We start from the raw sequence: 25,792 nt of genomic DNA on the forward strand, positions 1-25,792 counted from the left end.
TATACGCCGCGGATCTTCTTCTTCTTATCGTGTGGGTCGTGAGGTAGAATACCGACCTCATCAACCCTGGTATCAGGGTTATAATTGAGCCGCCAAAGGCCCCTGACATGGCTCATGTAACGATTACTCACTTACATCAGTAAATAGTAACCGGGACCAACGGCTTAACGTGCCTTCCGAAGCACGGATCATCTTACTTTCGGACAATCAGGTGATCAGCCTGTAATGTCCTAACCAAACTAGGGATCACAAAGTGATTTTTGTGATATGCCCCTACCGGGATTCGAACCCGGGGCCTCCGGATCGTGAGTCTAACGCTCAACCACTGGACCACAGAGGCCGCGGATTAATTATAATGTTATCGACTTGGATTTATACCATATTTTATATAACATAAGTTCGCGTATATATCGTTGGGGTATTTAGAGGTATGTATATCCATCGCAAGATGAACTAAGTACCCACGCTTCTCCGAGCTTTCTATTAGACCAATGTGATAAGTAGTGAGCCGTATCGCCTATAGACAAAGTTATACCTTTTATTGTTAACTTAAATAAATAATTGATTTCGGTTTGACGTGATTTTTGATGTTGCAGACATCCAGCCGGACGTGACACACACGTCGGCGGGCGCGCGACGCGGCGGCGCCCACGTCGCAGACCGCGTGCAGTGTTACGCGCAGCCCGAGGACAGCGGCACTGGCACCGGCCGCTGGAAGGTAAGCCACACACGCCAACATTCTGAGTTCGATTTCTGGTAACCAGCTGTAAAACCAGCTCAATACAGATACGATCAGATAATAAGTTATGACCCAAACATGGATTCGAAAACAAATTCTCAAAACATTGTTACCCATGCTGGGATTAGAACTTGAGACTTCACAATAAGAGTCGAGCGTTCTTCCACTGCTGCTACTGTTCACTAGGCTACCGGTAACCGAATTACAACCTCCACCCAATTACCTACAGGTTATGTAAAACCTTTCTCGGGAATGTGAGTATCCTCACTAAGTTTTCCGAACAAATAGATCCGAACATGAATTGGAAAACGAATCCTCAAATTCTATACTAATTCGCAGGTATCAGCAAAAATCCAGCAGCTCCTGAACACGCTGAAGCGACCGAAGAGGCGGCCGCTGCCAGAGTTCTACGAAGACGACGACATAGAGTTAGAGATAGCCGCCAACCCTAAGGATCCTAATGCTCCCAAGCCTGAGGGGGGCACGATGACCCCTGCGGTTGGCGAGCAACTGGTGGTCCCCTCGGGCCTGCCGAGGAACCTAGAAGCGGCCTTGCAGAGATACGGCACCGCCTCCTTCAAAGCCAACGTCGCCACCGTGCTAGACCCCAACGGGAAGCTCAGCAACTCCCTCACTTATGGTAAGAACTCATAAGGGAGACGAATACCATTTCGAAATACAACTCCAAGATCTGTCTATAGTTCTTTTACTTTACAACTCAAACGTCTTATTGAACTAGGGTTGTCACTTCTTGACGGAATTGCATTTTCACACTAATAACATAACATAGTATGACGCCGATTCACGCCTGTATCCCCGAAGAGGTAGGCAGAGGTGTATTAGTACACCTAGTCCTCGCCAGCTGTATATTACACTAATATTAGGGTAAATACACGTATTATTCACATTAAAAAAATGTGAATTTAATCCCTGGCTGGCAGGCCCGGATCTTCAGGAGAGTAATTGGATTGGGCACAAATGCCCTGTGAATTAGACCTCTTAGCGGCCACATAAAACTCATACATTTAATGGGTGGTCGTAAACGACAATTTTAAAATATTTAAATAGGTATATTTCGGTAGCCGTAAACTATTCGAAAAAAAAAAACTGTATTTTAAGGGGTGCCACTGTGAGGTCTCCCACCACCTAAATATTTTTCTAGGGCCGCCACTGCAATTAAATAATGGAATTTGTCAATAATAAATGTTTTTACTCTAATAGAGAGTAGTAGAGTTGAATGAGGAAGGCCTAGACATACATACCGCGATCAAGTCCAGGTCAAGAGTATTCTAAACATGACTTTGATGAGAGTGGAAGAAGCGAAGGTGGTGTGTTAGGATGATAGTAAGCAGAATTCCGTGGTCTCTTCCTCAATGGGTAATACGAGTGATATTATGTATGTATGTAACCCTAATAATACTGTTCAACACCTTACTTTTTCCATCTTCTATCGAGTCAATGACAAATCGTGACCAAACTCTGGCACTCCCCACGTTACAAATGCCAAACCTTCCTCTTGCAAACAGGGAAGCTGCTCAGCCGCTCGCTGAAGATCGCGCATGCGCTGCTCAACAAGACGTTTACATCGAAGACGTCGAGCGGGGGCCCCCTCACGGGAGACTGCAGTATCAAGCCGGGGGACCGCGTGGCCCTCGTGTACCCCAACAACGACCCGATCAACTTCATGTGCGCCTTCTACGGCTGCTTGCAAGCTGGCGTGGTCCCCGTCCCTATCGAAGTGCCTCTGTCGCGAAGAGACGCCGGGCTGCAGCAAGTAGGCTTCCTGCTGGGCTCCTGTGGCGTACAGTACGCTATGACGTCCGATGCCTGCATGAAAGGTGGGTTTAACTTAGCTCCAGCGTGAAGCCAAATGTTTTAAAACTTGCCTAGGTGATCTCAATCGGCACAAATGACTAAGAATAAAATGACGGCCGTAATCCATAATAGAATGGGATTTTATTTTTATATGATGTCCTAAGATTAATACGATGACCATCGCCAACAGAAATTATATAATTTCTCAAATACTAAGGACTTTTATCCAAAACATTCATATTCATTTCTACTATTATATGTATACGTAAGCGCCATTTTGTAAAATCACATCTAAAAACTGAGACTGCAAATATTTACTTGGATTGAAACTTGCGTGCCCGTTTCATGGTTTTCTTGAAGAGAATCACATCAGATTCTGATTTAAAAAAGGCGCTTAGATGCTTTTCACTAAAAGAGGAAGACATATAAAAGTCTGAGAGAACTTTAAATCTATAAAAGCGTTTCAATTAAACCATTCAACAGTTTTTATAACAGGAATCATTCCGAGCGCTCCTAAAAATACTTTTCCAATTTAATTTTCATAACTGTTCAGCGAGTCTCGCGTTGGTGTTCATAAATAGTTATTTTATTACATTTAATCGTAAAATCGATATTTCATGCGATTGGGCGAGCTATTCGCGCAAAAATATTTAAAACTGTACCTCGAGTTTAAAAATAAATATTTCTACGGGTACAATTTTGAATGCAGTCGTCTGTGAAAATGATCGATTCAACCGGCAAGCCTCACTGTGACATGATATGACAGGTGATTTGAGAATCTATTTGCGTTACCGCTCTATATGAAATCAATATTCAAATCATTGCTTTGTAATTATATGTTCATTGAAGTTTTTAAGATTGCCCGGTTCGTAATATAAGCCAGATAAAGTAATTCATACAACATTATACGTGTATGAGCCCATGACTCTAGTCACAATTTTACTTGTCAGAGGTACAGCCATCACAAAGTGAACTAAGTACCAGAGTTTGACATAGCCGTTTGTGAGCGACTCTCGCGAAGTTCCGATTATCGGAGATGAGGTGAGGGAAGCTCGGATTAGCGTGGGGAGAGTGCCTTTCAATATTGTTTATTCCACTGTTTCCAGGTCTGCCAAAAACGTCATCCGGCGACGTAGTCTCATTCCGGGGCTGGCCGTCGCTGCAGTGGGTATCGACGGAGAAGCTGCCGCGCCCCCCGCGCGATTGGATCCCACCCCCGCGCCCCGCCGAGGACAGCCCCGCGCACATCGAACACACGAGCGCCGTCGACGGCTCCGCCATGGGCGTTATCGTTACTAGGTATGAAACGCCGGTACTAGTGTTCGTAAAACATCTATCTATTCAGCCTGTATCTACCCACAGCTGGGTACAGGCAAGGATGTCGCTTTCACGTCATCCTTTCCGGTCCTGTACAAGTATCATCCATTGCTTTCCGGCATACTTTACAATGTCATCCGACCATCGGGCTGGTGGTCTGCCTCGATATCGCATACCATCCCTTGGCCACCATTCCGTAACAGCCTTAATCCATCTGTTGTCTTCCCGTCTTGCCAAGTCTCCACCCCATCTCCACTTAAGCCTAACGATATAACATAATATAATGTAACATAAATAATCCCACGTTCCACTCCTAGGCACAGGCATCTCCTAAATCAACCGGAGTACCCTCTCCGGTACTATGTTCGACCGAAGAATTGTCATATTGAAAAATGTTGCCGACCTAAATAAAAAGTAGTTTACCACTCGAACTCTTTAGACAAATATATACGTTGTGCTATTTGCATAGAATTTACAATTCAAATGGTACTATTTGCGGAATAAGGAGTTAGTCATACGCGTCAATTGTTAACCGCAGACACAAATAATATGAACAACACAAACAGACTTTTCTTGAAACTGAGCGCTCTAAGTGCGTATATAATAATTATTTAGTTGTGTCACATAGACTTAAGGAAATTAGTTATTATAGACGGCGATACGGCTCACCTATGACGTTGGCCTAACAGAAACGCGAGGCGTGGAAAGGTAGTTAGTTCATCATGCGATGAATGTACCTCTAACTACCTCAATTGGGAGCATAAGGGGTTCTGCTCAGCAGTGGTATATAGCATACATAACACAAGCTCACGACTGTATCCCAATTGGGGTACAACCATTGCAAGATCTTCTATCGTGTGGTTTGTGAGGTGAATTACCAACCTCATCGACCCTGGTTGTTATTAACCGCCAAAGGCCCCTGACATGGCTCATGTAACGACTACTTACTTACATCAGCAAGCAAGCGTTGCAAGATGAACTAAGACCCATACCTCACCGAGCGGAGCGACACGTGACGAATACTGAAGGGGATGACTCAAACCATGATTTCTAGTTATTATCAAATAGAATTTTTCGAATATAATTTAAAAAAAAAACACAATTTTCATGAATTTTCCGATGAGAAATTCCATTTATATATTTATTTATTTATTTTCATTTTTTTTATTTTTTTTTATTCCATAGATTCACTCGTTGTACGGCTGATGTTAAAATAACGCTTTTCAAAGCATTTTGTCAGAGTTTCTACACGAGTGGTTTATGGGCCAGTTTTACACAAAAATCGTACAACGCTTTGCGAATACAGTATAATAACATGTTTAGGGTTCTGTTGAGGCTTCCACGTTTTTGCAGCTCATCAGGTATGTTTGCGAACGCAAATGTCGATTGTTTTTATACAATTATGCGCAAAAAGACCACCACATCGGTGTTGCAGCGAATGCGGGGCAGCACCAATGGAATCCTAAATATGATAGAGGCGAGAATGGACTCTGATGTTTTTGGCCGGTTCCTGGATCTGCACGTTAAAGGGGTAGACCGAGGGATGGGCTAATTATTATTATAAAATTCCCACGCTACATCATTGTTGTTACTAACATAGTTTGTAAGTTACATTGTTACTAACAAAAAAATGGGCACTATTAGTCTGAAATAAAAGATTTTTTTTTTTTAATATCAACTCAGAATCGTAGTCTGAATCATTCCCCTCAGTATTCGATACGATGTCACTAACACCCTGAGTAAGCTGTTTGTGTTCTGTATGTGTCGTCTCTTCTCTTCTTCTATCGTGTGGGTTGTGAGGTGGAGTACCAACCTCATCACCCCTGGTGTCAGGGTTACTATTGAGCCGCCAAAGGCCCCTGACATGGCTCATGTAACGACTACTTACATTCATCAGTAAGTAGTAACTGGGACCAATGGGTTATGTGTCGTTATAAACCGTTGTTGATGTCCTTAGGGCGTCAATGCTAGCGCACTGCCGGATGGTGTCAGTGGCGTGCAGCTACACGGAGGGCGAGCACATGGTGTGCGTGCTGGACTTCAAGCGGGAGACGGGGCTGTGGCACGCCGTGCTGGCGAGTGTCCTCAACGGGATGCACGTCATCTTCATACCGTACGCGCTCATGAAGGTCAGCCCCGCCTCCTGGATGCACATGATCACCAAGTACAGGTAATTGCGCAGTGTTCTAAAGATATTCTTTTTTGGGGTTATGTACACGGTTTTACAATAAAATATCAGATAATATTTTTAATTTGTCAGAGAATAAATTTAAAGCTCACGTGAAGCTTACTTTATATAAAAAAGCTTATTATAAGATTAATGATTACCTAAATGATAAAAATGTCTGGTATTGAATGTGTTCCTCTAGTTATTAAATAACTTGTAATGTACTCTCATTGATTTAAAAGATGTGTTGCTGTTGCAGTTTCTTGTCATTTCTTCTCCTCAGCCATAACACCTTGCGAAAAGACGTAAATTCAAAAATGTTGACCTTCAACAAGTTTATCCATGATAATTACGTTGAATAAATGATTCTGATTCTAATAAATTGTTAAAGTAAGATACGTGGCTTGGCCGTTTCGCTACCATCATCACATGAGCGTAAGGTGAAAAAAACTATTTTATGCCATCACTATACGCAACTTTATTGACTGTTTATTGCCATTCTGTTACTACAGTTCTTGTAGGAACGAAACATACAAGCCCCATATAAACATTTTATAAACATTTGGGTTTGCATAGAAGCTTGGCTCTACATGAGATCTGATAACTTTTTGACATTGTGATCGATATGATCTCGTCTTGACACATTTTACATGAAAATGTTTTGTTGGGATAGTACTATTCTCTATTTAGGTCAAAGACCCGAATAAAGACGGGTCTCAAACTGATGAAAACCATTTTTCTATATTACATTTGAATGTGTGTATTATTTACGATGTGGATGGACCCGCAGGGCTTCAGTAGCGATCGTGAAGTCTCGCGATCTGCACTGGGGGTTGTTGGCGACGAGGGACCACAAGGAGATCGCGCTGGGTTCGCTGCGCATGCTGCTGGTGGCTGACGGCGCCAACCCCTGGTCGCTGTCCTCCTGCGATCAGTTCCTCTCCGTCTTTCAGAGCAAAGGTATAATTTCCAAATACTTGCATACATCCATACTCCAAAAAGCAGCAGTATTTTATGTGTGTTTGTACTTTTATCCCACTTATTAAGTTTCGTATTAATTAATAACTATATTACCAACTGTAGAAATAGTTTTTCCCACACAATTGTTGCTGGACACGTAGTCGACATAATTATCTGTCAGCATTTCATAATTTATCTTTGAGGTAGGACATTAAGCGCTCGTATAAAGCAATAGTATATAATGTGTACTGATTGCAGGCGTGCGCGGCGACGCGATCTGCCCGTGCGCATGTAGCAGCGAGTCGCTGACGATGTGCGTGCGGCGCGCAGGACGCGGCGGGTCGTCCGCGGGCCGCGGCGTCCTGTCCATGTCCGGCCTCTCGTACGGCGTCGTGCGCGTCGACGCTGAGAACTCGCTCACCTCGCTCACGCTGCAAGACTGCGGGCAGGTCATGCCTTCCTGTGAGTATACACTACTATAGGAACGTAAAATCTGTCATGAAATAGAGTATTTTTATATTTTCGGTCCAAAATAGTCCAAATATCTCGAAATCTTATGTAGTTGGTCCCAAAACTCTGTCACTAGCACATCATTTTTAAAATTCGAACATGAATGTTATAATTGCATTACATAGTCGAATTGGGACTGCCTGTAATGTCTATGTAATTTGTGTTAATAAATAAATAAATGATTTTCTTGCTTCCTCCACATTCATAAAAGATGTAATGTCGCTCTTAGCTAGCATAAAGAGCGTGCGGGCAGACTGCGGTTCATTGTGTTGGTTGTGTTATGAATACAATGAGAAACTTTACAGGCTACATTCCTAATTAATTACCTATTTTCTCATTTTTCGAGTACCTAATCGAGGCCCCACTTACCACAGGTTAAAAGTGCTTTCTTTATGGTTGACTCACCGGAAAGGAATGACAAGGCTATCGAAGCTCGCCTACAAGATGCCTGTTTTCTCTGGTCTTAAATATTGTCACAATAATCCATAATTTACAGGCGTGATAGTGGTAGTGAAGATGGAAGGGCCGGCGTTCTTATGCAAGACAGACGAAGTGGGGGAGATATGCGTGTTGTCCGGGGCCACAGGGTCGGGCTATTGGGGCCTGCCGGGGCTGACCAACACCGTGTTCAGGGTGCGCCCGCTCGACGCAGACGGCGAGCCCATAGGGGAGGAGCACTACGTTCGCAGCGGACTGCTCGGCTTCTTGGGGCCTGGAGGTAAGCTTATAAGCTTTTTGTGATTGGGTAGTTCAAAGATAAATTATGAAAGATTACTAAATAAAGACAGATCCAAAGGTGACAAAAGACGTTTTCTTTTTTCTATTTAACTTAGGATTTTAATAAAGAAGCATTTCTATTACGTCTCAGGTAGCTTTTCATACAAATTCCATAGTAGGTAACTTCGTGTTTTGACGTTTGAAAACTGACTTGACTAGTTGGAAACTACCCTATCTTTTTCAAACAGAAGGGGGATTAGCTAAGTTGCAAACTTTGTGAACCGGGTGTAAATGGTAGTCTAAAGAGGACCCTCACATCCTGAGTTGATGAAGATTATGAGGATAGTTTATGATGAAGTAGCGAAAGTGACATAATTTTGAATTGTGTTTTTTCGTGGTAGATACCACCGCTGGCCTTTCAAGCGGGAAGTGCTGGTTCGTCCCCAGGTACCGGACTTGCACCAATGAGGTTTTAATTAATCTTACGTGCAATCTTCACCAACACACTTGACTATTAGCCTCTCAATCTAACAAAAAAAAAATCGATGAAGTGCGGGGACTTACTACCTCTGAGCAGCCCAATTGAGAATAGAGTCGTGAGCTTAGGTCATGTGTACACCAAATAGTATTCGTTATGTTGTCTTCTAGTCAAAACCTCGCAATCGATACACTTATTTCAATCCTGGTAAAAGTAATGTAATATGGTAAAAATAATTAATTAAATGAAATCGAGATTTCGTTGAAGATAATGACGTCAGAATATGATGTTTCAAAAAGGGAGCTTTCGAGATTTCACTATAAGGCGAAGGTACAAAAATAATCATAATGTGTTGTTAGGCCTGGTGTTCGTGTGCGGGTCGCGCGACGGCCTGATGACCGTGACGGGTCGCAAGCACAATATGGACGACATAATAGCGACCGTGCTCGCCGTGGAGCCTATGAAGTTCATCTACCGTGGCCGCATCGCAGTATTCTCCGTGCGAGTGTTGCGCGACGAGAGGATCTGCATCGTCGCTGAGCAAAGACCAGACTGCAGCGAGGAAGAGGTACATCATTACTTCCACATTTCTTTCAAGCAACTTTCAGTGTGGTCTGACTTTATTACCAGCCTGCACCATCCCACTGCAAGGGAAAGGTTTCTCCACTCCGCCACTCCTATCTTCGCATGACGATGCCTGCCTGGAGAATCTCAAGCAGAAAAATCTTTGTCGTGCTTTACTGCTCAAGACTCATGTTTTGTTTGTGATCGATGTGGCAATAAATGCCGCGCTGGTATAAGGCTATAGTCATCGGCGGCGTTGTGGAAACCAATCTTTAAAAACAATCTTCTACAGATATTGTGGCCAATGATGATGCCCTATCTTCTAAGATGTCAAGTGTGCATCTAACTCTTGACGCCATCTTTTTCGCGATGAGCCACCACGCCTCTTGACATTTAGCGCCCAATCTGTGGTCTTCTTTGCCAATAGTGCGTCCGGCATCCAGGCAACATGACCAGCCCAATTCCACTTCAAACTAGCAGAATTTTGAGCAACATCAGTGATTTGACTTATGAAACGCAGGGTTCCAAATTTGGTTAAACTTAATTTGGCACCAAGATTGCTGCGTTCCATATTGCGCTGGCAAACTCTGAGCCTGAGCTTATGGATGTTGGTCAAAGCGTTATAGGTAAGGTCTAATTTAAATTCTTCTTCCAGTCATTCCAATGGATGTCGCGGGTGCTACAAGCAGTGGACTCCATCCATCAGGTGGGCATCTATTGCCTGGCGCTGGTGCAGCCTAACTACCTCCCCAAGACGCCACTTGGGGGCATCCACCTAAGCGAATGCAAGCGGCGCTTCCTCGAAGGCACGCTGCATCCCGCCAACGTGCTCATGTGCCCGCACACTTGCGTCACCAACCTGCCCAAGCCAAGGGAGATACATTCAGGTAACATTCCTTTATTCATATTGAGGAATACGGCTATGAAGATATTTAATATAGGTCGGAAAGTCGGTTCGGATATTGCATTTTAAAAAGTCAAGTAAAGCGACAGGATTTGCTGCCTGCCAAATTTCAAGCCTGCCTGCCAAAGTAAATTGCACTTTATTATTATTCACTAGCGGCACATTATAAATTATAACCTATGTGTTAGTGGTCACGGAAGAATAAGTGCAAAAATGTAATAAGTAATAATGATTACAGATGTTGGTCCGGCTTCAGTGATAGTCGGCAACCTGGTGCAAGGCAACCGGCTGGCGTCGGCACAGGGTCGAGACATGGGGTACACTGACGATTCGGATGCTGCCAGAAAGGTATATTCAAACTAATTGTAATCAATTTGTTAAACATCCTTCGTTCAGTTTCTGAAACAACCGTTTCTCATTTTACAGTACCAGTTCATATCCCAGATTCTGAGGTGGCGAGCTCAAAGCACATCGGACCATGTCATATTTACATTGCTCAACTCTAAGGGCGCAGTTGCCAAGGTGCTCACTTGCGCCGAGCTGCACAAGAAGGCGGAGCGCATCGGCAACCTGCTACTAGAGAAAGGGCGCGTGAACACTGGCGACCACGTGGCGCTCATTTTCCCCCCTGGCCTTGACCTCATCTGCGCCTTCTACGGCTGCCTGTACGTGGGCGCCGTACCCGTCACCATCCGACCCCCACACCCGCAGAATCTGCACACTACCCTCCCCACCGTGCGCATGATCGTCGACGTCAGCAAGGCTACTCTAGTCCTCTCCAACCAATCTGTGATAAAGCTCCTCCGATCCAAGGAGGCCAGCAATGTGCTCGATAGCAAGGCGTGGCCACTGACGCTTGATACCGACGACATGCCCAAGAAGAAGCTGCCCATCTTGTACCGCGCGCCCACCGCCGAGATGCTCGCCTACCTTGACTTCAGCGTGTCCACTACCGGCATGCTGGCCGGCATCAAGATGTCGCACGCCGCCGTCACCTCGCTCTGCCGCTCCATGAAGATCGCGTGCGAGCTCTATCCGTCGCGACACATAGCGCTCTGCCTGGACCCCTACTGTGGGCTTGGCTTCGCGCTCTGGTGCCTCAGTAGCATATACTCCGGCCACCACTCCATCCTCATCCCACCCTCCGAGGTCGAGATCAACCCGGCGCTCTGGCTCAGCGCCGTTTCGCAATACAAAGTGCGCGACACTTTCTGCTCGTACGGCGTCATGGAATTATGCACGAAGGGTTTGGGTAGCTCGGTAAACCAGCTCAAATCGAAGGGCATCAATCTGGCCTGCGTTCGAACGTGCGTAGTCGTGGCCGAGGAAAGGCCGAGAATCAACCTGTCGAACTCCTTCTCAAAGCTGTTCTCCGCTCTGGGCCTGAGTCCACGAGCGGTGTCGACATCTTTCGGATGTCGCGTGAATATTGCGATCTGTTTGCAAGGTGCATCTAGTCCCGAGCCGTCGACGGTGTACGTCGACCTGCGAGCGCTGCGCAACGACAGAGTGTCCCTCGTCGAGCGAGGCAGCCCTCACTCGCTCTGCTTGATGGAGTCCGGCAAACTGCTGCCCGGCGTCAAAGTGATAACGGCTAATCCGGAAACGAAAGGACAATGCGGAGATTCTCATTTGGGAGAGATCTGGGTGCAGTCGCCGCACAACGCCAGTGGCTACTTTACGATATACGGCGACGAAAGCGACTACGCGGACCACTTTAGCGCGCAGCTGGTGACGGGCAACACGGGGGAGGTGTACGCGCGCACAGGCTACCTGGGCTTCCTGCGGCGGACAGAGATCACGGCAACGAGCAGCGCAGACGACTCGACGTCGCTGCTGGCACGCGACAGCGACACGGAGTCGCTGGTGTCGGCGTGCGGCAGCGCGAGCGGCGGCTCGCACGCGCCCGACACGCACGACACGCACGACGCCGTGTTCGTGGTGGGCGCGCTCGACGAGACCATCATGCTGCGCGGCATGCGCTACCATCCCATCGACATCGAGAACTCCGTCATGCGCTGCCATAAAAAGATAGCCGAGTGGTGAGTTAATAACATAATATATTATTCTCTTAATCTCGTCAGTCTACTCTTAGTTTGATTAGCTACTTCCTCGGTCTAGGAGCACCAGTAACGAATCGTGTCCGTTTTAATTTAATCGGTTTATTCTCTACGTAAGTAATCCGTTTTTCCGCCGTTTTCTGAAGCGTTGTACATTTATTTGCAGCGCGGTGTTCACGTGGACGAACCTGCTGGTGGTGGTGGTGGAGCTGGACGGTAATGACAGCGAAGCACTCAACCTGGTGCCGCTGGTGACCAACACGGTGCTGGAGGAGCACCACCTCATCGTCGGCGTCGTGGTCGTCGTCGACCCCGGCGTCGTGCCCATCAACTCGCGCGGCGAAAAGCAACGCATGCACCTCCGCGATGGATTCCTCTCCGATCAAATCGACGCCATCTATATAGCTTATAATATGTAAAGGTAAACCATACGCCATATAGAGTGGTTAGATCAGCTTGAAACTACAGCGTTGTATCGGCCTTCAGCTGTAGAATGTCTAGTCCGGATCTACATTGGCGGGAATTTGGAATAGTACTGTTTCTGTGCACCGCTGTGTGTGTGAGGCTCTTTAAGGCAGACAAGGAATCCCTGGCTTATTGAAGAGTGGCTCACGTTCGACTCGCAACGATCCAGACTTTCAAAAAACTTATTTGATCGTTCGTACGTTCGTAGTCCTATTGCTAATCATAAGTATTTGATGACATTCTGTAGGGTCAGTGTATAGTTTAACTCTCAACTTTTAGAATATTTTGTAATCGCACCATTTGTACTTCCCGACTTTTCCGAAAACGTTAAACGCCAAATTGACTTCAAAAGTATCGAATTGTTTTTAAGACTGTTCTTATTTGTAAGCGTAGTGCTTTTCTACACTGATAACAACATTTGGCTCGTATTCAAACGAGTTGTGACTGAACTAAGTCTGAAATCTACAATTGATTAAACGTTACTTTAGAAATGTTTTTCCTATCCCCAAGTTTAGTGGAGACTAGTAGAGATTATGAGTGTTGTGAGTTTTGTCCGCGCGTGGCGCGGCGCACGGACAGATCCGGGGTTATACCAAGTTATTATTACTCGAGGAATGTTCGGCTTGTAACGTTTATTATACACAAATATATTGTTGTGATTATTATGAATTATGAATCAAGTAATATCTAACGTGTACGTTGTACTACAATGGGTAATTAAACCTGAAACGTGTTTTTATTTGCAAACAAATAAGCTGGCTGCGTCATTTGCTACAAATTATTGAAAAATACTTTTTCTTTGGCATAAGGTAATAATAACCGTCTGTTTGTCTGCAAGAGAACACGTCATTAGTGTTAGTGAATATTGATAATAAATAATAATGTATTCAAATGTATTGCATTTATGTGTTACTTAACTGTTAGTTTGGTGATTCTGTTTTTAAAGTTGACAATAAAAATTGGCAAAACTAATTGCTCATATCAAAACTCAAAGTGGAGCGGGCCTCGGGTACTTGACAGATGGAATTCTCTGATGAGTCTGAGTTGTCCGTTGGATGCCGTGTGCATATAAAATGTACGTGGATACTTACAGACAAATTCTTCGTATAAAAGTCTGGTATCAATATTATACCGGGAATTAATGACATCGTAACAAAAACTTTGAGGGATGATTCAGACCATGATTCTGAGTTGATATCAAGTGGAATTTTCCGTCGAAAAGTATGAAACTAAAAATAACTTAAAAAAACACTATTCATAAATTTTCCGACAGGAAATTCCACTTCATATCAACTCAGAATCATGGTCTGAATCATGCCCCTTAGTATTTGTTACAGTGTCACTAACATCCATATGTACTTGTATGGCTACCTGTACGTACTTGTACGGGGTGTAAGTGACATCGTAACAAATACTGAGGAGGATGATTGAGCTCATTAAAAATTTCACTTGATAATAACTCAGAATCATGGTCTGAATCATTCCCCTGAGTATTAGTTACAGTGTCACTAACACCCTGTTTTTGCACGCGGTCATGGGGTGTATCGAAAGAGCTCAAAAATGTGAAGGAAGTGGAATATGTTGAAAGCTGGGATATGCAATATAGAGACTGGGACAAGGTTGGAGTTCTGTATTCGCCGGGGCTACTGAATACTGTTTTAGTGTTTGACTTATTATCACATGTTAAGTGACGAGTAAAATAGTTGTATGTAATCTAGCTGTGTATTCCAGCAAGTAATTCTAAATGTAACTTTACTTAGTCGGTGGTCATTAAGCAGCTGTTTGTAACTTCCAGCTTATACTGATAATTGTTAAATAGAATTGGTATCGTTAAATAGTAATTTTTATTGATAAGTACTTGATGCGTTTTGCGCATCCGATCAACAGTTCTATACCACACCTAGCTCATTCGGTAGAGTAGAACAAGTAAATAATTATTATTTTGTTTCCATTCCATTCTACGTTCAGAACGAAAGTGTCTAAATTTTTATTATTAACTGCATTAAATTTATTTTCACTATAGATTTCTTATTTACTATATTATTCTTTTGTAATTATTTATTGCTAAATTGTAAATATATTTTTGTTATTTAATTTTATGTTAATTTCGGTATTCTAGTTTTAATGTTGTTTTTAATAATATATCAACTCGGCAATATAATATTAAAGCTGAATGGTGAAAATTAGAAATTTCTGTAGTTCGTTTATTATTATACCTACTTTAATATAAAAATATGATTTTTATGGATATTTGAAAATGTAGTCATCGTATGATATAAGTATACAAGTAGTTAAAGAACTCAGTTTAATGAACAAACAATGTGTTATTTGTAATCCTTCATATTATTGTATTTGTAATGCATAATGTACTGGTAGGAGTACGAGGTCCTGTAACAGGTTGTAAATAAGGAGGAGGGTAGATGTCGCGTGCCGCCGCAGCGGGGTGGATGCAGCGGGGCTCGGTTGACAAGCGGTCACTATGGCACGAAATACGCACGTCGATAAATTAAACTGTAAAGATTATTCACATCACATAATAATCGCACTCACCCAGTTTTTTTCCAACAATTTCCTTTCATATCGTATTGTTTAAACGCACAAATTCGAAACATCTTTTTTATATAAAATATATTTCGAAGATTAATAATTCTACATCTGATTTTCTTTGTATTCAAGTCGCCAAAGAGACGTCTTTTGAGACTCCGTAACCGCTTTTACAAGTTGTGATTTTTTTCTGAAAGTAATTAAATAAACATGCATTATGAATGTCGGTTATTTTATTTGTTCTTTATAAAATAATTGGTGAATACCTAACCCATTATTATTTTACATTTTGTTCCAATTTATTACCATTTTGGTAAAATACCAACCTACTAACAAATCTCCACACACTTTCTTTTCCCGCTCTTTTTAATTATTTTTTTTTTCCAAAGTAAAAAGCAAAACGCCAAAGCAGCGTTTCTGCCGATCGGGAGACGTGACGCTTCCACCTTGGATTGGATGCGGCAATCGTATCACGGACAGCGCGTTTTAAAATTTTAGCGGTACTATAATACAAACGGATATTTACACCACACACTGAGGTGGTGTCACTTAATTTCAAATCTGAATTCCAGATCGAAACCAAACGTTTGCAGCCTAAGAATACGAGAGCCAAATCTAGAAAATAATATAAAAAAAAGAAAGTCATAACAAACCGGCATGGGTGGCGCGAGAATGTAACCACAACGGTGCGGCGCATGACTGCGGGGTCTGCGGGACCGGGGTCGCTGCTTCGCCCCTTCGCCAGACAAACAAAACATCCATATTGATTTTCTTCCTAGGAAGTCTATATAAGTAGCCTAGGTAGGTCATGCCCGGGGATGATTTATGCGCCGAACGCACAGCGTAGTTCAGTTTGTTGCCGGTCGTCGAGCTAGACGCGCCTCCCTAGCACTTTAAAAATTCTGATTAAGTGAAGTACCTTCTCAAAACTCAGGTGCTCTGGGATTTATTATCGTGGTAAGTATGTTGTGATATTGAAAATTGAGTTTGTTGGTTCATCCTATTTCGCGCTTTATATAATTTCTGGGATACGTTCATATATTTTATAACTTATGGTAACTAGTTCTAAATTTTTTTTATACAAGGAATTAATTATTATTTTGAATTATTATTATTATCATAAATGTTGCTTATAGTTATTAGAAGGTTTATACCCAACAGTGGAGCTATGTGGGCTGATTGGATTGCGAGATGAAGATTGTGTTTATTTTCTTTTCTTGTGTCAAATATTTATAATTCTTTTTTTACTTATTTAAATTATTCCTTATTTGTGATCATTATATACTGTATAATATGAGTGTAAATTAAAAGATGTTTTTTATAATAACATATTAAGAAAATTGCGAGCTAGACTTAAAACAGAAATATTAAAAGATATACTATTATCTTAAAAGAAGCTAGCGAGTGGACTTTCATCATGAGGCGGCTGGGAAGTTACTTAGAAGCATGCCTACTTGTGCGTGGCCAGACGAACTTGTGTCAGTGAGCGACAAAATGTTTTATACTATGCTATGCTTGTAATGCCATGTACATTAAACAATTAGCTAAAACTTTTATAATATAATAGCAGAAGCGAAACCCAATATAAAAATAAAATTTTGTATTCATTACCATAATGCTAAAGCAATAGCGAATTTAGGTTTCAACCCTAGTAGGTGCTCTGTATAGTAATTATCGTTAATGAAATACTTAAGCTCATAGCCTTCATGCTTTTCTAAAATATATAAATTGTTTAACATACTTTCAGAAGATTTTGCCTAATTCTAGAGCTTAGAATATTTTTAAATTCAGTATTTCATAACTTTTGGGCCCCAAACAAGTTTTTATATAGCCACCTAGAGTAGCCAATAGTACCTACTTACATTAAATAAAAGCTAGTAGAATTAGAACAATTTACAATTAGTTTTTTCTCATTAGCTGTATGAAAAAGCAAAGCCTTCTTGGCATTGCTTTTTCACTTTGGATTTAGTTGTACTTAGTTTAACTGAGTGTCAACTGAGAGATACCAATATCGATTACCGATACCGTTTTATACCGATCGATTGCAATGTTGGGTGGTCGCCGCCATTTTGTAAAACAGGCGCATGCGTAACGCACGGTTAGACGCGTTACAATATGGCGCCGTCGAGAGGTTGCAGTGGTGCTTTGTACTCAACAGGTGGGTCGATAAAATTGCATTGGTCGCAAAACTGGCGTGGGCACTGAGATTAGCCGTATCTATGCATACGATACAGATTTTTGAGATTCCTAACTATTATGTATACCATATACGCATATCATTTAAGTAAAATGAAAACATGGTTAAGTTTAAAACGAAAAAATAAGTAAATCCTTACATAATTCTTTTGCGCCTACAAATTAGTCGCTCTGAATCGTACGTATAGCCAGATATAAAGCTTTTTCGTTTTATTTTGAATGGCTTAAAATAGATAAAACTTTTTAATGGAATCAGTTTTTTCTCCTAGGTCGTGGGTTCCCAGAATTTTTAACGGATTAACTTAAATACGAACAAAACTTTTATAGGTACGAAATACATAATAATAAATCTTGTCGTGTAGAAAAAATATATTTTATTAATATTTGCCGTTTGCAACATTTACTACATTTCAGCATAATTATGTTCAAACCACTTAATAAAACCATCCCCTCTCGTATTTCTTTAGGAATCAATTCGATTTCCCTTTAAAAATTTTTACCTTTTCTTTCCTTACAATAGCATTAAGTACCAAAAATATCCTAGAATCTTTTGTCTTTTCCAAATATCCAGTGGTATGTCGCCAACTTCCACTCTTGCGTTGAAATCTTGCGGCCTTTCAAACGCTACTTCACATATGGATATAAACCAAAATCACAAGTTGTGAGATCAGGGGGGTTAAAAAACTTATTTTTACATGCGCAAAATGTCAAATTGCAATAATTTTTTTTAGACAAATTGCTACGAGGTGACCTTTTTAACCCCGTAAGACTGTCTAGGGAGTAGCGGCGGCGCTGGTGCATTCTAGTGATGAAGGAACCGGAGCTAAGTCTTGAAAAAGCTTCAAAAAGTTTACTTAAATCATTTGTTATGGGCGGATTCACGTTTCTGAACTTGCGTCTGTCGCGCCTCATCTTCAAATACCTGTAACTAGCTCTGTGATTTTGTGGGTACATCGTAGTAATAAGACAAAGTGCGCATGTACTGCGCACAACTGGGCTTAGCTTGGTTTACTCCACAGGAGAAAACCTCTCCCGAAAGGATTTTTTGTTAGACGTGTCCCCACCGGTAATCGAAAGCATAACTTCCGGATCGTGAGCCCAACGCTCAACTACTGGATCAGAGAAGCCGAAACAAATAACGTTGCGAAAGATGAATTTATTTCAACCAAATTGTAAAGAAAACAATTGTTGTTGCTTTTGAAGCACCGACACTGAAAAAGGTATAAAGTTTTAAAAGATTTACAATGGTCGACCGCCCCGCACCTCCCAACTTGTACAATGCTGGGCTTCCTATGGCTCACGGCCCATTGTACAACACTTTCATAACTTTTCGTTCTCTTCTATCTTGTGGGTTGTGAGGTGGAGTGCCAACCTCATCAACCCTGGAGCCAAGGTTACTATTGAGCCGCCAAAGGCCCTTAACATGGCTCGCGTAACGACTACTTATTTACGTCAGTAAGTAGTAACCGGGACCAACGGCTTACCGTGCCTTCTAAAGCACGGATCATCTTACTTGCGGACAATCAGGTGATCAGCCTGTAGGTAATGTACTAACCAAACTAGGGACCACAAAGTAATTTTTGTAATATGTCCGCGCCGGGATTCGAACCCAGGACCTCCGGATTGTGAGCCAAAGCTCAACCACTTGGCCACGGAGGTCGTTCGTTAAAGAAAAGTTTGTCTTCTTCAATAGCAAGGTACCTACGCTGCTGACGAAAACGAACCTGTGTAACTTATTAAAGAAAAAAATAAAAACGGAATTAAAATAGTCATAAGTACATAGGTAACTAAAGCGCCCATATATGGTACACCATGTATTATCCAAACCCAATCATTCGCGGCCAAGAGTCACGAGCGAATGTGAGCCGTCTCTACAAGAAGGGACGAACTTCCAACCCGCGAAAGATAAAGCCTAATACAGGTTAGGTCACGTACCTTCGAAAATACATTTCTCGGGAATGTGGGTTCGTCACGATGTTTTCCTTCACCGCTTCATGTTCGTAACGCCGACAGTACTTTTAAAATTCAAACTCCATTGTTTTACTATTGTGTCTGGAAACCTCAGCTTTACGAGGATATTGAACATAGCAACATAACATAGCATAACGCCTGTATGCCTGAAGGGGTAGACAGAGGTGTATGGTATATAGGTACACACAATCCTCGTCAGCCATGTTTAAGTCCCATGTAATAGGAGACGAGCCTGTTGCCATTATCCGGGCACACAACCTGGAAACCACGTGATATCAGGGGGGTTAAAATCGCCACATCGAAGCAATTCATCTAAGAAAGCCATATTGGTATTTGACATTTGTTTGCATTGCGCACTTACTTTTACATGCACCAAGGTTTTAGATGAATTGCTTCGATACATATGGCCTTTTTAACCCCCAGTTATCTAAGATCGCAACATGAATTCAAACTTATGAGAGCACGATGAAAGTCACGCTTTCTCCGAGTGGGCTATCACGGATTCTTAGATACCTATTAAGATATTGCTGTAATGAAGTAGGTGTTAATTTAACTTCTGATCTAAACTTGGCGTGGTTGGCAGTTGGACTAGTTAGCTGCTATAGATAGGCCGGGTGTCGCTCTGAATCTAACTTGTGTACTGTAGAATAGCGTTGCCGAACTATCGAGTTTGACTATTGACAGTTGACCTTGAAGATCATCCATGTAAGAAAACCAGGTATGCTCAATCCTATGACAAGCCGCCATTGCTAGCCCTTTGATGACGTGTTACCAATGTGTTACCATTAAATTGGTATCTCCAACATTCGAAGGACGTTTTTATTAATAGAAAATTAAGTGATTTACTGAGTAATGGATTTAACTATTATTATTTGTCACTTATATATATATATATATATAAAAAAAACTAAGTTGTAAATCTTTTACTAAAAGTTCAACCTTGCAAACATCGGTCGTGGTTAATTTATTTTTTACGAAATAGCAACGCAGGGCAGGATGACTTCACGCTAGCTGTCACTTTTGAGCGTACCTGGTTTTCTTATACCATGGATCTATACTATTTATAGTATCGATACCTCTTACCTAGGTGCGCTCTAGCAATTTTGACTATACTATGTATGGTATTTAGGTACCTAGGGTCACGCCTATTTGTAGTTGGGGTAGGCAGCAACCACGGAACTCCACTTATTACGATCATGACAAACCACTTTCGCTTCTTCCTCTTCTTCTTCCTCTCATCAATGTCTTCCATGCTTGCCGGTTTACTGCTCTTCACCTGGCCTTTCTTAAAAACATCCTGAATACGCTTTTCGCTTCCTTTCTCTTCTTTTTCCCTCAAAATCTTTTGAAACCGTCAATGCAGCAAACACATGTGACATTTATTATTAAATTTGGATGTTTCCAGTTTAGCTTGGTATCAATCACTCCGTAAATTCACAGCATACATTTCCAAATTCAAATTATTTATTTCGGACTTCATGGATGAAGTTATTAGAAATATTTGAGAGTCAGTCATTTATATGGATATAAATATGTTAGTAACAAACATCTTATATTCTAAAGTCTGTAATAACTTATACAACTTAAAGCTAATACACTCGCGCGTCCTTGGTCACAAGCAGCATTTGACAGATTCAGATTCAAAAAGTATCAAACTACAAAGGGCTGGAACTGTCTGCCGTCGTCTGTTTTTCCGACTCGTTATAATCTGGGAGTTTTCAAAGCTAGAGTGAATAGGCATTTGCTAGGTAAGGTGATCCACAGACCACATCGCCACTGGTTAGTGGTGAGATTGTGGCCAAACGCGAGCCTATTATATTAAAAAAAATCTAATAAATAATGGTTGCGCCTTTAGATCTGATTCTTTTTTTCTTTAAATAGTTAATTTTAAATCTAGTTTTAGGAAAGAAGTTTTATCTATATTTCGAAAGTTGTACCTTTCCAGTTTCTCTCACATTTATTTAGTATACCTACTTTAATCGTGACGTTAGCCTTTTCAGAGGCTTTCGGCGGCTCAAGAGTAACTGCTTTGGTGGGTCGGTTATCGATATTACTACCTTCACGAGACGTAGACGATTATTTAAAAAGAAGATTAATATTGTTCATGGATGAAGTACTAGTACTAAGTACCTAGTTAATATAGACAGTATTTTGCTTCCATTCTTTCTAAATTTTGTCACGTTATCTTAGCCTAACTCCACAATTAATGATCCTTACTTGCATTTATAACTAAAGCAATTATAATAGTTGTAGCAGTATAAACTACTTATAATATGATTGGTAATTCGTTTCGTTGTTTTATTTGCGAATTAATTATACATAGATTTATTTTTTACTTTTTAACAGGCTGGCGACGGCATATTGATAAACGAAGATTAAGAATTATGCACTAAGCAAAGAACTTTGCGTAAGACTATAAATAATATACGTGATGAGCGACAGTGGGGTAGACGACGAGTATGTGGACCAGCAACAGAGCTCTGAACAACACGATAGCGTAAGTAAAATCCGTCACACGACAGTTACACTTAGGTTTAACTTTGCCTATTATATTGCTTAACAGCCTCCGTGGTCTACTGGTTAGAGCGTTAGGCTCACGATCTGGAGACATTGTCGAAATCACTTTGTGAGACTGTCCTTTGTTTGGTAAGGACTTTTCAGGCTTGAATCACCTGATTGTCCGAAAAAGTAAGATGATTCCATGCTTCGAAGGGCACGTTAAGTCGTTCCGGCTATTAGCCGTAAAAATACCTCCACCAACCCGTATTGGAGCAGCGTGGTGGAATATGCTCCATACCCCCCTCCGGTTAATTGAGAGGAGGCCTGTGCCCAGCAGTGGGGCGTATATAGGCTGTCTATGTATGTTATGTTATGTATTGTATTGCATTGGTGTAATAGGACGAAGAGGCGGGGCCGTCGTATGAGCCGGGGGGTTTGGCTGAAGGTGCGCGGCCGCTCAGTCCAGACTCGCAGGAACGCGAGCGGCTGCTGCGCGAGGAGGAGCGCGAGCAAAACTTGGAGCGTCAGCGGCAGCTCATCCGCCGCCGCCTGCACTTGTTCCAACACGTGCACGAAGCCGGGGTCAACGGCGAGGTGTTCCTGGCAGCCAACATGGTGCCGGAGGAGCGCCACGCGCACTTCCTAACCGCGCGGCGCCTGCTCGAGTTGCTGCCGGTAGACCCCATGGTGCTCGGCCTCTACGCAACGCACCTCGTAGACGGGGTTGGCGAACCTACACCACAAACGCTCACCAGCCACGTAAGTTTCACGCGTTGTGTCTGACCATAATAGCACCAGATGGTCAATGTAAGTGGGGCGTAGTAGAGGGTCACCTACTAATACCAATTCGCTTTGAAATTTCCATGTTAGTAATGAAGCCATTCCAGTTATTTGACGTTGTTACAATGAACTTCATTTTTTCTTTTTAATTAATGGAAACAACAGGGTTCCACTTTTCTCGATCTTTTGCAGCCTCTCTAATTGAGTTCGTGATCAACCGAAGCCAGATCACTTTTACGTTAAAATACAGACTATAAATGAAATATATCGTTCACCAGTTAACCAACGGGTATTGCGAGTCGGAGGCTGCAGAGTGGTGGACACACGAACAGGTGGTGGCTTCGGCGGGCGTGATGTTGACGGGCAGCCTGGTGACCCCCGGGCCGGAGGCGGAGCACGCGCTGCACCGCGTGATGGCGCGCGCGCGTCCTGCGCAGGCGCGGATGCTAGCGTCGCTGGCGTCCGTGGCGGCGCGCCAGGCCGGCGAGGCCGTTGAAGACGACGTGGCTGCCGCGCACGTGCTCCGCGAACTAGCAGAGACGGCCGCCTCAGGGCCGGCGCCCGCAATACTGCTCGCGGCCATACTCGTGCACCACGCGATCTCCATCGTAGTCCCCGAGTTCACCACCGATCATGTAAGTCCAGCCAATATTTGTTAGTTTGTGGGGATGTGTGGATGTTTGTTACTCTTTCACGTAAATCAGACTTTGACTTCAGTATAATATTTGTTTAAGTATATCTGAATAAAATAATGCCATATTTAAAAATAAAGATATATACGCGGACAAATTCGTGGATGGTAGCTAGCTTCCTTGATCCGATAGATAGGTATATTGGCGACGAGCATTCATTAATTGGCAGAATTTCTTCCAATTTTCCGACAACGTATTTAACTCTACGGAGATGACTTGCAGTGTTGACTAAGAATCTGAATTCGGCATGCATTCCAAGAATTTCCGTTGATTGTTATAAAGGACTTAGAAATGCTCCCGGATGAAATTAGAAGAGTGTGTACTTAGTAAATATAGAAACAAAAAACGTTGTTTTATTGTCCCAGGTGCTGTCGGAGCCGTTGTCCGATGAGGAACTGTATCTGCTGGCTGATCTAACGAGGATATCAGTTGAAATGGAGGCTGAGACACGTCGGGTGGTGGACGACCTGGTGACGTTCGGGCTGAGCCTGTCCATGCTGGGCTGGCAGCTGCCGGGCTTCGGATTCGGCCGGCAAGGCCGCTTATCGCCCCCCGCGCGCTCCCCCTCCGAACCCAGCTTGGACTTCGATGCAGAGCTGCCTGACGTGAGCGCAATACCTATCCACCCAGTGTTCTCCCGCGTCGGCTCGTGTGTTACCTGATCGTGGTATGTCTGTACAGTGGGCGGCCGACTTGATCTTCGTGGCGCACTGCACGTCGCCGCTGCCGCCGCCGCCGGTGCCCCCGCCGCAGCCCCCCACCCCGCCGCCGCCGCCGCCGCCACCGATGCCCAACGTCAGCACATCAACAAGCGACTTGTCGCAAGCCAGCGGCTCCGCGAAGGACGAATCTCGCGCACGCGCCGCCGGCACCGAGTCCGTCGAGTCATCGGCCTCTCCCAGCCTTAACGGCTCTCAGGGGAGCTCCCCACAGTCCAGCGGATCTGGGGCCATTTCACTGTCGTGCACGCGTGTGGTCATCCAAAACGCATCTGACGACGAAGACAGCACGGAGTACTGGTTGTCTGTGATGACAGAGCACATGCCATTCTCAACCGGCCAAGACGTTAAGCGCAACGATTAAACAAGTTTATGAGCTTAAACAAACTTTTGTATATATTTTTATTGTATACATTTTTGTCTGTAAAATCCTGAAGGATTTACGTCTAGAGTTCTGTGCTGAGGTTTTTATTGCAGCTACTTTTCCTTAGCGATACAGGTCATGAAGCTGCCGCAAGAGACGTTACATGAAAATAATACAAAGATAGCTATATAAATATTAACGATTGAAAGATTTTCACTTGGGTACACAGATTACTGGAAACGGCCGGTAGTGGACCCACTTCGAATCCATGATTTTTATATAATTATTATACATTTTTGTGTGACGTTCTCTTGCGTATTAATTATTGATAGTATATTGAGAAAAGCCGTTAGAATATTAATTGTTAAAAAAAAGTTTTATTACTTTATAAATGAGGCGCTAATCAAAAATGAAAAAAGGTGCTATAAGTACTTTTATAATTTTCGGAAAATTTAAAATTTTTAAATGAGAAGCATAGACTTATTAAACATAAACAAATCTGATATACACTTCTCATCAAAAAAATCGAAACACCTTGCAAGTTTACGTTTTGTCAGGATTATCAGAAAAATGTGTACATTTAGGACTAAATGTTAAATGTCGTTTAATAGTGAGTAATATGAGCTTATCAAATCTTAATGTTAATGTTCTAAATTTAAATGAATTTTTCATAGGTTTCGTATTTTGTTAAATGAGTCATTTTTATTCCGTATGGAGTATAAAGGAAATGGATAAAACAACACACGTAAATGAAAAAAAAAGCTAAAAAACGTTTATTTAATAACTTGTATTCCCTCCCCGAGCTCTAATTACTGCTTCCATACGGTTCTTCATCGATCGGATGAGAGTCACGATCACATGCTGTGGTATATTGTCCCATTCCTCTTGGATTGCATCTTGCAGCTGGCTAAGTGTTTCTGGGGCAGGATCTCTTGCTCGAATTCGTCTCTTTAATTCATCCCACAGATGTTCAATGGGATTCATGTCCGGGCTTCTTGCTGGCCATTCCATAATAGAGATATCGACTTCGTTAAGATAATCTCGTACGACGCCCGCGGTGTGAGCCCTAGCATTGTCGTGCATGAATATGAAGCCGTTGCCAATAAAATGTGCATAGGGCATCACATGAGGCTCGAGACACTCTTCGACGTACCGATGACAGTTTAGTGCAGGCAGACGTGGCCCAGACACGAAAGCAAGCTCTGTCTTACGTCGGCGCTGATTCCTCCCCAAACCGTCCACGAACCGCCACCATAGCTGACCTTTTCTTCAATGCAGCATTGTGCATAGCATTCTCCGTCTCTTCTGTAGACCTTGTTCCTTCCGTCGTT

At 42.8% G+C, this 25,792-nt stretch overlaps 2 protein-coding genes across 4 annotated transcripts in view; both read left to right on the forward strand.

The window, feature by feature from the left end:
* Positions 1 to 15,462, forward strand: part of LOC126380064 (disco-interacting protein 2) — a 136,615-nt gene extending 121,153 nt beyond the window's left edge. For both annotated transcript variants that reach the window (XM_050029256.1, XM_050029257.1), the window contains 13 exons: positions 597 to 718; positions 1,079 to 1,379; positions 2,266 to 2,577; positions 3,661 to 3,853; positions 5,829 to 6,041; positions 6,829 to 6,998; positions 7,257 to 7,460; positions 8,005 to 8,226; positions 9,063 to 9,271; positions 9,923 to 10,154; positions 10,410 to 10,519; positions 10,598 to 12,213; positions 12,398 to 15,462. In XM_050029256.1, coding sequence (XP_049885213.1) covers positions 597 to 718; positions 1,079 to 1,379; positions 2,266 to 2,577; positions 3,661 to 3,853; positions 5,829 to 6,041; positions 6,829 to 6,998; positions 7,257 to 7,460; positions 8,005 to 8,226; positions 9,063 to 9,271; positions 9,923 to 10,154; positions 10,410 to 10,519; positions 10,598 to 12,213; positions 12,398 to 12,650 — 4,157 coding nt within the window. In that variant the 3' untranslated portion in view covers positions 12,651 to 15,462. The remainder of the gene's footprint in view (positions 1 to 596; positions 719 to 1,078; positions 1,380 to 2,265; positions 2,578 to 3,660; positions 3,854 to 5,828; positions 6,042 to 6,828; positions 6,999 to 7,256; positions 7,461 to 8,004; positions 8,227 to 9,062; positions 9,272 to 9,922; positions 10,155 to 10,409; positions 10,520 to 10,597; positions 12,214 to 12,397) is intronic.
* A 472-nt stretch (positions 15,463 to 15,934) lies between these two features.
* On the forward strand, positions 15,935 to 24,959 carry LOC126380105 (uncharacterized). Of its 2 annotated transcripts, none has more exons than XM_050029337.1 (6): positions 15,935 to 16,041; positions 21,754 to 21,904; positions 22,306 to 22,665; positions 22,965 to 23,321; positions 23,744 to 23,983; positions 24,060 to 24,959. In XM_050029337.1, exons 2-6 carry the CDS (start codon positions 21,839 to 21,841, stop codon positions 24,459 to 24,461), a joined length of 1,425 nt encoding a protein of 474 aa, XP_049885294.1. In that variant the 5' UTR covers positions 15,935 to 16,041; positions 21,754 to 21,838; the 3' UTR covers positions 24,462 to 24,959. The 2 variants fall into 2 exon arrangements, with proteins under 2 accessions (XP_049885294.1, XP_049885293.1); XM_050029336.1 differs by having other exon boundaries at positions 15,935 to 16,197; positions 24,060 to 24,958.
* The last annotated feature ends 833 nt before the right edge of the window (positions 24,960 to 25,792 follow it).

Source organism: Pectinophora gossypiella, chromosome Z (genome assembly GCF_024362695.1).
Source record: "Pectinophora gossypiella chromosome Z, ilPecGoss1.1, whole genome shotgun sequence".
NCBI lineage: Eukaryota > Metazoa > Arthropoda > Insecta > Lepidoptera > Gelechiidae > Pectinophora > Pectinophora gossypiella.